We start from the raw sequence: 17,567 nt of genomic DNA, 5'->3' as shown, positions 1-17,567 counted from the left end.
GTATACTACTAATACCATTTGCAAAACTGCATATGAGGAAATTACAATGGTACCTGAAAAGCGTATGGACTCAGCACAGGCACAGCTTGGAAACTATGATACCACTGATTTCCTGCATTCAACAGGAGTTTCTATGGTGGGCACAAGCATGTCACCTCAACAAGGGTCAGCCTTTCACCTTACCCACAGCCAGGCAAACTATGACAAGAGATGCATCGGACTATGCCTGGGGAGCACACATGGCAGGACAGTGCATTCAGGGCAAATGGACTACAGATTAGAGGCATCTGCATATCGATCAAAAAAATGCTAGCAGTACAGAATGCCCTAGCAGCTTTCAAGGACCTCTTACACCCAGGACAACTAATAATAAAGACGGACAATACCACAGTAATGTGGTACATAAACAAGCAAAGGGGCACACATTCCTACCCTCTATGCAGGCAAACAATGACCTTGTGGAGCACTGCACTGTCTTACCATGTTCAATTACAAGCACAATTCCTGCCAGGAAAGAAAAACACATTGGCAGATAACCTAAGCAGAAACATCATGGATCCACACGAGTGGAAACTAGATCCACAAGTATTTGCAATGATAGCTCAAATATGGGGATGCCCAGACATGGATCTGTTTGCAAGCCCCCAAAACTACTAACTTCAAAAATTTTGCACAAGGACATTCCATCCACAAGCTTGGAGAGTGGACGCCCTCTCATTCAGTTGGAAAACATTAACAGTGTATGCCTTTCCTCCACTGCCTCTTCTAGCAAAGGTACTGCTGAAAGGCAGATTAGAGAGGCCACAAATGATATTCATTGCACCAGACTGGCCACGCCAGCATTGGTATCCAATTCTAAGGAACATGGCCCACGATCCACCATGGATTTTACCACAGATTCCTCACCTGCTCACCCAGTGAGACAATCAGATTCTACACAGCCAGCTCAAGACTTCAAACCAGGCTGCATGACAAATTACCTAAACAATCAGCCAACACCTCTATCCAAAGCTGTTATGGATGTCATTCTGGAAGCCAGGAGGCCCAGCACCAGGAAAACCTATTCAGACAAATGGAATAGATTTTGCACCTGGAACCAGGCTAAAGGCCAAAACCCACTGGATCCAAACATTCCTCAGATTCTACAATATTTAACGGAGATGTTGCACAAAGGACTTTCCTTTTCATCTATTAAGATCCACGCCTCAGCAATTTCAGCTCATTACAACACGGATCCTCCTTTATTCTCACATCCACTCCTAAGACAGTACCTCAGAGGGGCTAAGAACATAAGACCGCCAAGGAGAGCACCAACACCTACTTGGGATCTCAACTTTGTTCTGGAAAAGCTTACACTGCCGCCCTTTGAACCAGCTTTTTCAGCTGATTTAAATTTCTTACGTGGAAAACTAGCCTGCTACTAGCAATAACCTCAGCTAGAAGATTCTCAGAGCTACAGGCACTAATGGCAGTGGAGCCTTTCCTCATTTTTCATCAAGACAGAGTCTCTCTACGAACTAACCCTTCCTTTATGCCAAAGGTGGTATCCGGTGTGGCCCTTAACCAAACCATTCATTTGCCCACCTTTTTCCCAAATCCCCAGAACAAAGGAGAAAGACTCCTGCACTCTTTGGACATTCACAGGCAATTACGTTACTACTTGGATAAAACTAAAGCTTTCAGAAAAACTGACCAGCTCTTTGTAGCCTATGCTACAGGATCACAAGGAAATGCTGTCTCAAAACAGACCATTTCTAAATGGATAGGCCATTGCATATGTTTCTGCTACACGCATCATGGGAAACTGGTACCTGCTAACATTAGGTCCCACTCCACCAGGGCTACAGCTATATCAGCAGCCTTTCTCAGGGGAGTGCCAACCAAGAATATTCTGGAAGCTGCAACTTGGAGTTCAGTGCACACCTTCATCAAACACCATCACTTACCTCTATATTCTAAGACTAGAGCTGGTTTTGCCACTGTAGTTTTGCAGGGCCTACTAGCTTCTTCTAACCCTGTTTAACTCCACCTCCCATCCTTAGCTTTGGGATTCAACCCAAGTGTGGTGACTGCAGCAGGGTAACATGATGAACGTAGTACAGTTTTGTACCTACCATAAATGTAGATGTTCGAGTGTTCACCCTGCTGCAGTCCAGGTTATCCTCCCTCCATCCCCTCTGTACTAGCTGAACTTATTTATCCCACTCTATCCTATACAACCTCTGTGGTGTATTTGCTTGTGCCTAAAGGTATTGTTTTATCTTTATCTAGTTATATATATATATATATATATATATATATATATATATATATATATATATATATATATATATTTTGCCTACCTATTGGGGGCACCTGACATCTGGGGCAAGAAAAACTGAAGAAAGTGGCGTCGGATGCTTCTTATATACCCCTGGCGCACTGACGTCAGGGAAGAAGCTACAGCAATTGACTCCGGACCAAGACTTTGGGATTCAGGCCAACTGCGGTACTGCCTGACGGCAGGATAACCCAAGTGTGATGACTGCAGCAGGGTGAACACTCGAACAACATTTATGGTAGGTACAAAACTATACTTTCCGCAGGACCCAGTCCTCCTTTCAAGATGCTCCCCAAGAATCCTCTTCTGCAAGCCAGGGTAGGGGATTCAATGGTATATGCTGCCCCAGAGGCAGAGGGGTCTGCAGAATCAGGGCTGCTGGGAACCCTTCTCTGAGAAGCCTTTTCAGTGCTCCTGAAGCGCTGACTGTCTTACCCTGGAGGTAGTCGGGGGTCGATTCTCTCTTCACCCAATAGCCTGGACAAGTCTCATCTGCGATCAGTGGGTGTTAAAAGTTATTTCCAGGGGTACTTCATTGCCTTCTTTTAGCCCTTTCTGGTTCTAAAATCATTCCTGGACGTTCCACCCAGTCAGAGGGAGTTGGCCTATCTCGAGGTTCAAGACCTTCTTCAAAAAAGAGCCATTCAAGAGGTCCCAACAGGTCATCGAGGGTACGGAACTTACTCTCACTTTTTTTTGGTGCCAAAAAAGACCAGGGGCCTGTCTAATTTTGGACGTCAGCCATCTAAACCTGTCAGTCAAGAAGTCCAAGTTCAGGATGGTCACTGTCCAGTCCTTTCTGCCTCTGTTGCACAAGGATGATTGGATGTGCTCAGTGGATCTCAAGGATGCGTACTATCATATCAAGATCAGCAGACACTCCAGGAGACACCTGTGCTTTCGGTTAGGGGCTAGTCACTACCAGTTCAGAGCCTTGCCCTTTGGACTCACCGCCGTCCCCTGGGTGTTTACCAAATGCATGGCAATGGTGGCAGCTCATCTCCAGCTGCAAGGATTCCAGGTCTTCCCGTACCTGGACGATTGGCTCTTCACAGCCCCCAAGAGGCATCAACTATTTTTTTTACTGAATACATTTTTATTGATTTTTCAAAAACATAAATATATGTACAGTATGTATATCAAATAAATATTTACATAGTCAAAGCTTAAAGTGGAGAAACAATTCCAAAAACAAACATTACAAAACCAACTATTTACATAGAATGTCTGTGCTTGAAAAACCTTGTTTTCTTGAATATATCTTTGACTGAGATTATAATTTATTACAGTCTTGTGTTTCTAGCACTTGTTTTACTTTCTGCCAGGCAGTGTTTAAAGAAGCAGGTTGTTCTTTTCTTTCCTTGATTGTTTTCAATTCCAGCTGTGAGACTAATAAAACCATGTTCTTGAAATGTTTAAAATTGGGAGGAATTACAGGTTTCCAGTTCTGTGTAATATTTTTCCTTGCAATAGCAAAGAAAGTCCACAAAATTACATATTTTTGCCTTTGAACACAAGACGGCACAGGTGTATTCAACAAAACTAGAGGTTTTATAAGTTGGAATTTATCAGTGAACAGTGCCTGTAACAGATAGTTAATACTTTCCCAATATTGTTTAAGCAGATGGCATTCATAGAACATGTGTTGCCAATTGGCTATTTATTGTGATTTACACCTTCAACATCTATTTTCTATATTATATATTAGTTCTAATTTGTGTGGTGGTAAGTATGTTCTATGTATAAATTGCCATGTGACAAGTTGCAAATATATTGATAAAGATGTTAGTTTTGGAGTTGTAAGAATTAGTTTTTTATTTTTATCATCTGGCATTTTACCATTGACTCATAGTATTTCCATATATTTTGTTTATTATGAACTCTTGTTTCTTTAACTAATTTGTACAATACTGATAAAATTCCTTTCCCATTTATGGGAAATTCCATCGGTGTTAACTGCTTTATGAACTTAGGAACATTTTCCCTAACAGACTTCTGCATTATTGCCTCTTGGTTTAAAACTGTTTGTCTTAATCCCTGCAGTGTTAACCACGTGTTTTCTCAAGGTTAAACTCACTAATAATTTGCTTTATCATTAGTACTTTATTACTGTTTGTCAACTGATACTAGTAAATTAGACTATTCTTACTAGGTGTTTTAACTGCTACTGAGTCCTGAGTTATATTATTATTTTGTGTATATGCTATTTGGAATATAAAAAAAGACCATGCTTTTATATCTGAATTTTTGTTACAAAGTGCATAAAAGGCTTTAGGGTATTGATAATTTATTTATTTATTGACATTTGTTAACCGGGTTTGTCCAACTGGGCTTGTGGCCCATTTTCAGTGGAGACCCGAGGAGAAAAGCTCCAGTAATATATTTTAAAACAAGTACAATTTTAAACAATATTGATATAATAGCAGTTATAACAAAACGATTCACATATGTTGGGATACATGCATAGAGTTAAAGTTGCATTAAAAATAAGCTAAGTAACAATTTTACATTGATATAGTTCAACAGGTCAACAATTAACATTTTTTGTTTGTATAAAATTGTGCAAATGCATAGTAGACACATTGGAGAGAGAGGTGTAATGAGGTACTAAGTATGGTCCTTTTGAGGGTACATAATGTATTTAGAATTTATATTTTTGTGTTTCCCTGTTGCCATATATTCCTTCAATAACAAAAGCAAGCTATTTGATACTATTTCCATATGTCTATTTATTGTATCATGATTAGTTTTTAACCAGATTTTTTTCATGCACTAGTTTCCATTTGGAACTGTATTCATTGTTTAACTATAGAGTAACTGTTTTTAAAGCTAATGATTGTATATATCCTTCTAAATCTGGTAAGCCTAGTCCACCTTCTTCCCATTTGTCAAAATGATGTCTTAGGGCAACTCTAGGTTTTTTAGGGTACCATAACAATTTTGTTATTAACCCTTCAAATGGTTTTAAATATGATTTAGGTGGAGGTAGCGAACAAGCTTGTATATAATACAGAATTTTTGGGAGTATAATCATTTTAATTATGTATAGTCTTTCCTCCACAGTAGAAAATAGCTTATTCCATTTTTGTATGAGTTCTTTGATATTATCTAAAATCTCTTTATAGTTTAGTTGCACTGTTGTATCTATGTAATTTGTAAATTTAACTCCTAAGTGTTTGATTGTATCATTTCTAGATAGATATTTATGATATTTTTTATTTAATGCATCTTTGTTCATAGGTAGGTACTTGGCTGTTGGCCCTAGGCCTTTGTAAGCCTAGCCACGCAAGGTTCCCCTGGCGTACGCCACCCATGGATGTTATTTACCTGTCTAGCAGGGGCACCGCAGTGATTCCCGGGGTGAATTTACTATTACCCATCCACTTGTCAAGATTTTTCTTGAATAGTGCTAGTGAATAACTCTGCTTGACATAGGTATCTTGTTCCAGAGTATGGGAATTCTCTGGGACAGGAATCTATCCTTCCAGCATGTTCTTTTAATTGTTGTGACGAAATTTAGGTCTCTAGAGCTTGAGGCTGTGAGGGATTGGGATTTCTTTAGGTTTAGCATGTCTAACAGCTCAGGGTTTGACATAGCTTATTATATTAGGCAGAGATCACCTTGGAGTAGGCTATATGCTAAGGAGTAAAGCCGGAGTTTTTTGAGGCGGTCAGCATAGGGTAACTGTTTGAGTCCCATAATCCTCTTTGTGAGGTATTTTTGTGGCCTTTCCAGCTGTTGCAGATGCCTTTTAAGGTACATTCCAAATGGAGTGTTGTACTCTGTAATGGGTCTAATGAGAGCCGAGTAGAGGGGGACAATGACCTCTCTTTTTTTTCTGGAGGAGAACCCTTTCATGATGAGGTGTGCCACGTAGAGGGATTTCCTGACTACTGTGGCAATGTGATTATCAAAGGAGAGGCTACTGTCCACTAGAGTCCCAAGGTCTCTTATCACACCTTCGGCATTAAGTGAGCTGCCGCCTGTCTGGTAATCCATGGGTACAGGGTTTTTACCAAAGGGGATGACAAATTCACTTTTTGGCGTTGAGCTTGAGGCCATGGCTCTGACACCATGCATCAGTCTCAGTTGAGGCCCTTTTGCAGGATGTCCTCATCGTTTGGGGACTCTACTATGGCACCCAATTTGCAGTCATCTGCGAACTTTGTCAGCCAGAGGCCCTCTGTGTTCATATTTATTAGTAACATATTGGTTTTATTTTCATGAAATGATATTCCAGAAATTTTCTTAAGCGGTTTTGTTGCTTTCCATAGTTCTTTTAGTGTGTTATTATCTTGTTTTAAAGTCAATAAAATGTCATCTGCAAATAGTTGAATATTTAACTCAAGGTCAGTATCTAGTTGAATTCCTTGAATGTTTGGGTTTGCATGTATGAAATTTGCTAATGGTTCTATAACTAATGTGAATAATAAAGGAGAAAGTGGACAACCTTGTTTTGTACCTTTTGTAATGGTAATAGGCTCCAACAAACAGAATCCTATTTTTATGTATGCCGAAGATTAGAGAGACCTTATTAGTTAGGTAACATTTTTCGAAAATCCCAACTCCACCAGTGCAAGCCAAAGGTAATCTCAGTTCACGGAATCAAATGCACTGTTAATATCGAAGCAAATGACATTCATTTTATTTTTTGTTTTGTTTATGAAGTCAATAAGGGACAAAATTATCTTTATATTGTCATATGTATTTCTGTTTTTAATAAATACTGTTTGATCGTTCTCTGCAATAATGGCAGTATTTGTTTTATTCTGTTTGCATGAACTATCATAGATATTTTAGAATCTATATTTAATAAACTTATGGGTCTATATGAGGTACACGCATCAGGTTATTTTTATCTTGTTTCAAAACTGGCAATACTTGAGTGTATTTTCAAGGAGGAGGGCATTTGTTACCTTCTTTAACTGGTGTGAACACACTTAGTAATAGATTTAATGCATGATTAGATAGTCGTTTAAACATTTGTGGTGTCATATTATCATTACCTGGGGCTTTAATTTTAGTTTCTTGATTTGCGCTTCGACTATTAATGGCCACCAGTTACATCCTCAACCTTTTCAGCATCTAGGCATCACAGTCATTTTGCCCAAATCCAATCTTTCTCCATGCCAAAACGTATAGTTCATCGGGGTCCAATTGGACATTGTATCAGAGACTGCAGCAGGGTCCAGGTCATTCAAGATCAGGTATCTCGCTTGCTGGATCTAGAGCTTCCATCAGTTCATCTAATTCTTCAGACATTAGGTTTGATGGCGGCTGCCATCCAGTTAGTGCCCTTCTTCAAGTATCACATGCGGGTTCTTCATTGGACTCTGGCAGTCCAGTGGTCTGCTCAGGTTCATCACATGTCCTTGACCATCAGGATGACTCAGAATTAGGTCCTGAGACTGAAGCCACCAAGTGAGGTTTATTATTTGAATTTTCTCGGTGATAGTAACTTGAACAGGATGTTATATTTGTGTCTTTCGGCTTTTCCCGGTTAGGGGTCGCCACAGCGGAACTCCAGTCTGCTAATGATTGGCAGTAAAGTTTTACGTGCTGGCTTGCTGGGCCTAACGCACAACCTTCCACGAAGGAATGCCCATTCATGCATGTCGCCACACAGAAGGCGCTCTAACTGAGAATTGAACGGGCAACGTCAAACTGTGAGGCGACAACGCTACCGCAGCACCACCACGGATGCTATATGATATAATATAATGCATGTCTACCCATGAAGGTGACATGGGTTATTGTACTCTCACTATAACTTGGATTTTAGTAAATCTATTCTAAAAATCAATTCTCATCTTACTTAGAGAGGATTAACTCTGTCGTGTATTAAAGAAGTACTTAGAACATGTCTTGTTCAGTTTGCCAGAGCATCATTTAACAGTACAGATATTAACATCAAATGAATCAGCCACAGTAATTAAGTAAACTGTAAACTTTGTTGTAGTTTGTAATTCCTGTTGCTCCTATTTTTACTTCTTGCAGTCAGTTTATATGTGTCAGCTATGTCCATAGCAATCACTCACACTTTCATTTGATTCTGAATTTGATGTAATTTTAATTTAGATTTACATATTATTTTCATAGCACTTCCCAGCAAGATTTCATCAGTGCACCGTCCAAAAGCTTCATTCCTGCTTGTATACTTAACTGTTCAACAAAGGGTAGCTTAATAAGTACATTTTGTAGAGGGACTATATAGACATGTGACTTTGGGCCACAAACACATGTTGTAGTTATGGTTAAAAATATCATATATCTGGCTTTATTTACTTTTGAAAAATGGTCTTTACCAGACCCTTTTTAGCTGTTGCCCACTGCTGAAACATTTTCAGCTCCACCTCTTTTTGTGGCTGTGATGCTGAGACATAGACTTTAGAAAGTTTTGAAAGAAGTCCATATGATCTTTAAGTATTTTGTTGAGAGTATTTCATATTTGGTCTAAAAAAGCATGAGAATCTTTCAGCAGATTGTGTCATAGAGCACCCAGTAAAATATCATTTATTTCTCTTACATTTGTTAGAGAAAAGTTACCAGTTTTCCAGCTGCTCTCAAATATTATTATAATTGCTCATTGAACACTCTCTTTATCAATAATTTTTCAGCAGTAACAAGTACTCATATCCCTAGGGTACTGAATTCTTCTGCAATTGATGTTTTTTTTTTAAGTTTAGTTTTAGCTTTGTAAAATCTTTTTTTTTTTTGTTAATACAGAAAAGGAACTAAAGAGAAAGACAAAGAAAAAGATGGCAGTGAAACGTTTTCATCTTGCAGTAAAGATTTTGATGCTGTGCAAACACTTCATTATACTTCAGATAACAGTGTCAAGCCTGTGTTTCTGCATAACTGTGATGCCACTGGTTCAGTTGAGGAGGTAATGCAGGCTTCTGAAGGTCCTGCTATTGAGAATGAACATGTGGAAAATAAAGCAGAAAGTACTCTGAGAGAGTGTTTTAAGATGGATTGTACAGAAAATGGGTGTGTAGTGGTTTACCAGGAAGAGAAGCACAGTGGAGAATATGTAGACAATGTGCTTGCCAGAAGTGCAGTAACTGAATCAACTGCAGGGAAATCGATTATGCCTGAAAAATCAGTTTTGGGCAGCACAGAAAATGCAGAAATTGAACTTCTAAAGAATCAGAAAGTAGACTTTGCTTCTGAAGTACTGACCATGAATACAGAATCGATGCCCTTTAACAAGGAAGAAACTCCAGAGGTTGGTCATAGTCCTGCTACAAATGTACACCCCCTTTTAGGTGAATTAACCACAGCTGAAGAACCTTTATTCTTTAAGAGTGACCAAAATGTTGAAACTGAGGTTGATACGGTTACAAAACAGTCTGATGCAGCTGTATTAATTGTGATGGAAAAGCCATCATTTTTTAAGAGGGAAGAAAATGCAGAAACAGAGCTTGCTAGATGTTTAGAAGAGCTATCATCCATTAGTAGCGAAGAAAATGTAGACAATGACTGTGATATTTCTGTAGAAGAACAGTGTTCTTGTTCAGATGTCTTCATCTCGAAGGAAAGGTCTTTCTTTAACGCTGAAGAAAATATAGAAACTGAGCATGATAAGAGTAAAGAAATGGAGACAGCTGCAAGTTTATTAATTAGGACTAAAGAAGCATCATTGTTTAAGAGTGAAGATGATGCCAATAACTTGCTATATACCTATGCTATGTTGGAGTCATCACCAGAGATTTTAAATATGCCATTTTTGAACAGCAAAGAAAACACTAAAACTGAGAATAAAGGTTCAGAAAATGAACCTTTTGAAAATATATTATCAACTAATGAAAAGCCTTTGTATTTTAACAGCAAAGAAGGTTCAGAATTTGAACTTGGGAAATGTACAGAAGCAGAACCTGCTACAGACGTATTAATTATGACTGAAACATTCTTAAACAGTGAAGAGAGTGCAGAGCTTGAGCATGGCAGCAGTTTGATAGTAGATTCCACTGAAAAAGAACTAATTGTGACTGATGAACAGATATTTGATAGTGAAGAAAGCAAAAAGCTTGATTTTCCCAAGAGTACAGAAGTTATATCCTGTATACATGAACTGATGTTCAGAGCAGGAAAACCATCATTCTTGAACATTTCAAAAAATAAAGACATTGAACTTAATGAGTGTGACATAATTGAGCCCCATACAACTGGTCTGATGGTCATGAGTGAGAAATCTTTATTATTGAATAATAAACAAAGTTGTGACATTGAACTTGATACAAATAAAGTGGTCAGCACTGAGGAATTGCTTTTCGACAGTGACAAGGGTGAAGGTAGTGAGTTTGACAGCAGTATAGGAACAGAATCCTCCATAAATAAATTAATATTGACTGGAGAACAGTTGCTCTTGAATAGTAATGAAATACAGAATACAGGGGTTGAGGAGTGCGCAGAAACAAAAACAGAGCCATCTGCACACGATCTGTGCATGACTAAAGAATCACCTTTTTTAAATAGTGAAAAAAATACAGAAATTGAGCCACTGAGTGAAGAAAATAAAGATGTTGATCTCGGTCAGAATGCAAGCACAGAGCTGTCTAGAAACGAGCTGGTCATGACTTGGGAACAATTGCTGTTGAATAGTGAAGAAAATACAAATGTTGAGCTTAATGCAAATGTAAAAACAGAATCGCTTGTAAATGAGTCTGCCATGACCCAGGAGCAGTTACTTTTAAACAGTGAAGAAAATAAAAATATTGGTTGTGTGGAAAAAACACCATCTACTGAAAAACTTGCATTGGTGGATGGAGCACTGCTCATAAGCAGTGAAGAAAATAAAGATATTGAAGAAAATGAGGAATTTGATTATAAGACTGCAAAAACAGAGCCATTCATTAATACATTTGTAAATGCTAAAATAAATATAGAAACTATGATTAATCATGGAAAAGACATAGCTTCTTCAAACAAACTGAGCTTGACTGAGGGACCAGACAGTGAAGAAAATAAATGCATGGAGATGGGTAATAGTGCAGAAAACAACCAGCCTGTAAATACAGCAGTCTTGACTGAAGAGGCATTTTTCTTGAACAGTGGAAAAAATAACGATATTGAGATTGCTAGAGATATAAAATCAGAGTCACGGACAGATGAATTGATCATGATTGAGGAAGCGTTGTTTGTTAACAGTAGGGAAAATGTAAACATGGAATTTGGTGATAGTGCAAGAGCAGAAAAATCTACCAATGAACAGTTTGTGACTGAGGAAACATTGCTGTTGAGCTGGGAAGAAAATCAAAACACTGAAGAGGATGAAAGTGCAAAAAAAGCGGCATTCTTATGCACCAGCAAAAATGCCGAAATTGTGCATTCATGTGCAAAAGCAGATAGTCTAAATGAAATATTCACTGCAGATCCAGTGATTTTAAACAGCAATAAAAATAAAGACTTGCAACTTGATAGTAGTGCAATAACAGAGCTGTCTGCAAATAAATTGGTCATGGCTAAAGAACCGTCTTTCCTTAATCGTGAAGAAAACAGATGCACAGAGCTTGACAAAAGTGCAAAAGCAGACTTTTCTGCAAATGTATTTGTAACCGGAGAACTATCATTCTTGAATGTTGTAATAAAAACAGACAGTCCTAGTAAGACTGTCGAAGCGGAACCCTCTGTAAGTGAACTGCCCTTGTCTGAGAGATCATTGTATCTGAACAGTGAAGACAGCATAGAAAATGAATTTAAGCCTGGAACATCACAGTCATCTGCAGGTTATGTAGTAAATACAAGCACTGCGCATGCTAAGAGTGCAGAAGCAGGGCCCCTTGTAGATGAAATGCTTACAACTGAAGAACCATCATGTTTGAGCAGTGAAGTCAGTACATTAGTTGAGCTTAGTAAGGCTAGAATAGCAGAGTCATATGCAGATAAACTTTTCATGAAAGAACCAGCACTGCTAAACAGTGTAGAAAACCAAGATGTTGAGTTTGCTATGACAGAAAAAGCAGAATCATCTGCAGATAAGATCATGGTTGAGAAATCTTTGTTTTTGAAATATGAAGGGAAAGACATTTATCTTACTCAAAGTGCAAACACAGAGACATCTGAGCTTTTGGTGACTAAGGAACAACCATTCCTGATGAGAGAAAAAGATATTGAAATTGTACTTGTTAAAAGTACAGAACCTGCCTCATCTGCAAGTGAACATCCCTTAACTGAGGAACCATTATTCCTAAACAGTGAAGGGAATACAGAAAGTGAGCTTAATAAGATTGCATCTGTAGAATTCTCTACAGAGAAACTAATGTTGTCTAATGACCCCTCATTTTTGAAATGTGACGAAAATAAAGAAAATGAAGTTGTTGAGAGTGCAAAAACAGACAGTGCTACAGAATGTTCAACTATGACTAAAGAACCACCATTTCTGATTAGTACAATTTCTGAAATTGAATTTGGTAGCAGTCGGAAAGCAGATTCTCTTAAAAAAGCAGATACTCCTGCAAAAGAGCTGCTCAAGACTGAGGCACTATCAGGTTTTTGTAGTGAAAATCCAGAAACTGCATTTACGAAGTATACAGAAGTGCCCACTACGGAAGGATTACTCATATCTGAGCATCTGTTTTCCTGTGGCGCAACTATGAGCAAAAGAATTAGAAGGCGCCGACATAGAGAAAAGAGTAAAGAAAGCAAAACTGAAAGTAATCTATCCTTATATAACCAAGATACAGCAGAAGCAGTTAGTACAAATGCAAGGGTAAATGAATGGGAAAATAATGCAGATACCACACATGCCTTTAAATCATTTGATTTTGTAGGTGATTGGCCTACTCAGCAGTCCCTGGAGAAAAGAAATCCGCGTACAAGAAGAAAAAGGGGACCTTTAGAGTACAGCAGTTCTGAGACACTTTCTGTACTTTCATCTTCTAAGGAAGAGGCTGGTAAAGAATGCTCTCATGAAGAGCAGGTGATAAAGTGCATTGAGGGTAAAAATGTTTTATATGATTTTGGTTATGATACTGAATGTAAATTGCTAAGCCATTTGGAAGACCAGCCATTTACAGCATCATTCATTTTGGAGCAGGAAGGTCAGAAGCCAAGTGGTAGCATTTCAGTGAATGAAGTAACGGGTAATATGTTTCAATATAAAAAGTCTGGTAAAGAAACTGAAGCTAGAAGTGCAGAATTACCGGATCCTCAGGTTGCACAAACAGGCTGTGAATCTAACTCTGACCTTTGGATCGTAGTTAATGATGCTTTATTTACTCAAATTCCTGATCCATCTGCATCTGAAAGATTCAAATGTAGAAAATTAAAACAAGGTAAGAGAGCAGTAAAACAGTGCAAACTGGCACTGTCATTTGCCAACAAAAATCCAATTTGTAGAGATTGTGAGAGAGAATTTTCCACAGTGGCTGAACTACATCCTGAGTCAGCAGGGTTAGTATGCACAAGAATAGATGCCTGCAGTCAGACTTCACCAGAAGACTTTGCATGTTTGTGGAGAATACAGATGCAGAAAACTGAACCTGCTGTAACTGACAAATCTGATGCGTTTGTTCCAGGAAACTTTGACACTACTGAAATGTTCAGGTCTCCATTAAAAGTACCGTACAAATGTGTTCTTGATAAAAGTACATATGTAGAAGAACACGAGTTAATAAATAAAAATGACTTTGAAAATTTACAGATCCTCACTGAGCATTTTAAATCTGTCTCTGCTGATGCTCTAAATGATTTGTATGAAAGGTGTAATAAAGACATAGAGTGGGCTACAAATATATTACTAGATTCTGGTGAAATGTTATGTGAAGCAGATGAAGTAGATTTGTTGCATCTGTCTGAAAAGCACTGTGATAGTGATGCAAATTTTGCTGGTTTCACAGCTGAGCTGTTTGATGAGGGAACTACTTCAGATGCCCTAGTAAGTGAATTTCAGACAAGTAGAGAGTCAACAAGCCAAAACCACGAGAATATAAACCAAAATCATGATGATATTTGTGTTAATAAATGCCATTCTGAAAATGTATGTTCCTCCTGTAGGGATACAGAGATAAATTCAAGTAATTCAAGAACTTTTGATATTTGTAATGTGTTGGAGAATACAAGTCATTGTTCATCTGATGTTAAAACTGACTTGACGCCTCTGCCTCCAAGAATGAGTAATACCAAGAAGACCTGCTTTGATGGGTTGCAGGTTGATTTAATACACCAAGGGCTTGATGATGACAACATGATAGAAATACATGCTGAGATGCTGAAAACAGAGATTTTAAGTAATAAAAATGTGTTGGAGACATCTGATAACTCATCTTGTAAGTGCAAAATAATAGAAGATAAGGAAGCTCAGATGGAAATGTTACAGAATGTTCCTTGCATAACCCATGAACTGAACTTCTCACCAAATATCTTTGAGACAGAGCAAAGAACTGTAGGGTACCCTGCTGATACAAGTAGAGCTAATGCCCAAGAAGAAATAAAAGACATAAAAGAGAATGAAATATTAAATAATACACCTGCATGTTTTGAAGAAGGTACTGCAGTTAAAATGGTAAATGAAGAGTTGGATGTTATGCCTCCCGAATCTGTGAATATTCAATCTCTAGAGTTTTGTTTGCCTCCTGAGCTGGCCTTTCAGCTGACTGAGCTTTTTGGTCCAGTAGGCCTTGATACAGGTAGGTAAGATGCTTTCCCTCATTATTAGAAACATTGAAAGGAAAATGTGATACTTTGACATGTTTTAGGAATGTTACTTGCAGAATGTAAAAACAGTCATATGAAGATGAATGTTTCTGTCTGCCTAGAATCTCACCATTGATAGCTCACAGCGGTGATTAACCTTGTGTACTGTTTACTTATGCAAGCCTTTCCTACTGCCAGTGAGACATATATTTTAGCTGCACTATAGCATCTTTCTGTCCTCAAATTGTAATCCATACTAAATACTAATTTTTTATGTTGTTTGGCAAACCTTAGAACTTAATTTTGAAGGAATTCAGAAGACAAAATTACTAAATTACATTACAAAGGCTGTAAAACCTAGAACATTGCTTTTAAATATTGCTGTGATGCTCTTAAAAATGCTTTTGCATCAATATGCATTTCAGAATTAACAATAATTCAAGATTAATGTACCATATTATTGACTTACAGTAATCACCATTACTTTATCTGATTAAAAAAAAATGAGGGACAACTCAAAAGTGTGATTACAACATCAGGAGCATTCGGCAAAATCAGGTAAATGGGAGAGACATAGTTTTGGGACATCTACCTCTTATTGTCTGCACTTACTCCATGGATGGAAATCCATCTCTTACAACTGTAGGTCTTTTTCATGTTTTTTGGAATATTTGTTTTTACATAAGTAAGTCATTCCGAATGCATATTCACACCTCCAGGCTAGTTGCCCAACACAGTGCATCTGAAATTCTCCAGGTGCAACTAACACTAGGTAAGACTGCAGTCAAAACTGTAGTTTGCTACAGATCCCCCACCATGCCCCAAGATTTCTCATTACACCTTTCTAAACATACTGGAAAATATTAAGATGCAACCAAACACCCTAATACTGGGTGATTTCTACTAACCTGCCAATTAACTGGGAAAACTACTCTGGTACCAACACCTTTTCCCAACATTTCTTGGAATTCATTAATTCCAACGCCCTGGATCAACTAATCTATTGTCCCACCAGGGGTTCCAATATCCTAGACCTGGTCATTACCAACATGGGAGATAGATGCTCCATACCGGTGGTCACTCCCTCATTGGTCAGGTCTAACCATAAGCAAATCACCCTTGACATCCACATCCCACCCCCACCACCCAGTAAGGAAACCTCTGTAAAAAAAACTTCTCCAAAGCCAACTTCATGCTACTCAAGTCAGAAGTGGCAAACTTCATGACACCGCAGATGGGAGCTGAAAGTTCGACTGCTCAATCCCATACTAAGGCACTGTACGAGCACATCCACTCGTGCATGAATCGTGCCATCCCAAATAGAACCAAGACGCCCTCTTCCAAAAAAAAGAAGCCAATCTGATGGTCCCTTGCCATAAACAAGCTATACAACAGAAGGAAGAAACTGTTGCAGAAAAGAGGAAAATCCCAGGATGCAAAAAACTCCCTTACCAGCCTCAGTAAGAAGTTGAGATCCCTCAAAAAATCCTCCAAAGCTAGTTACGAAAATAAAATTGCCAAACATTCCAAAGACAACCGCAATGCATTCTATAGTTATGTCAAGAATCTAAATGGCAATGCTCAGATCTGTCAAACAAAATCCCCCCTGAATCTGGATAAAGTAACCAACGATAAAAGTATAATGTTCCAAAAAAGCCACCAACTCGTTGGATTACACATGACAAAACAACACTTTAATAAAAAATAGTAAAAATATATAAAACATGTGAGCGCTTTCACAGAGTCCTCTCTGCTTCCTCAGACATACTACAGTAACTGCTGCTCTTGCTTAAATAATGATACATCTGTGTCAAATCCAATCAAGGACAACAAGTATCTTGAAAATAAAAATTAAAAAGACATACACTATATAAACAATCAAATCATATAAATAATGGACTAAAAATGTATGTAAAAAACTGTAAAAGCTTGCTCTATAGAGTTAGATAGTGTTAAAACTGTAGAATATGTGTGTAGATGTTAAAATATGTGACTAAACATAATAATCAGTGTTTCAAAGCCCTGTTCCTGAGAAAAGGTTTCAGTGAAACCTTACTATTTAGTCCAGGTTGTCTGTCAGCCTGAAATCTAATTATCCATTCTTGTTCTGAGGCTTTGGTCTTATTGTTTATGTTCCCACGTCTTTTATTTTCTTGTATAATGTGTAACACTAGAAATTTGAAGGTGTGTGTGGCTCCCTCCTTTATAACATGCATCGCTAACGCACTTGTCTCTCTCTTATTTTTAATGTCCCTTACGTGTTCCCTTTGAGCAGCTGATTAGTTTTGCCTACATAGTAGGCTGGGCATTTTGTACAGAGACCAAAATATACGACATTCTTACTGTGATAGTCTGTATAAAAGCATGTATCAATGCTGAACTTTCTAGTCGGGTGTGTATACTGCCCCCCTCCAAATATGAAGGGGCAGGCTGTACACCTTCTACACGGAAAGGTACCTAGCCTATGAGACCTTGCATAATGGTCTCCATCTAACTTCTTGTAGCACAACTGTCTTTTTAATGACATGTTGTTTTTAAAGGTAAAAGATGGTGTAGCCCCCTATAACACCTTCTAGTTCATCCACATTTAACAATATGCCCCAATTATTT

General features: G+C 38.2%; 1 protein-coding gene across 1 annotated transcript in view; it reads left to right on the top strand.

Annotated features, from left to right (window-relative positions):
• N4BP2 (NEDD4 binding protein 2) overlaps window positions 1-17,567 on the top strand; it is a 1,502,684-nt gene that overhangs the window by 699,612 nt on the left and 785,505 nt on the right. The window contains exon 7 of the mRNA XM_044062929.1: window positions 9,048-14,950. Within this exon, the coding sequence (XP_043918864.1) occupies window positions 9,048-14,950 (5,903 nt within the window). The remainder of the gene's footprint in view (window positions 1-9,047; window positions 14,951-17,567) is intronic.

This window comes from Protopterus annectens, chromosome 2.part1 (assembly GCF_019279795.1).
Source record: "Protopterus annectens isolate FY-2018-M chromosome 2.part1, PAN1.0, whole genome shotgun sequence".
NCBI classification, from domain to species: Eukaryota; Metazoa; Chordata; order Ceratodontiformes; family Protopteridae; genus Protopterus; species Protopterus annectens.
Note: the sequence above shows the minus strand (reverse complement) of the source record. Positions and strands in the feature narration are given on the sequence as shown.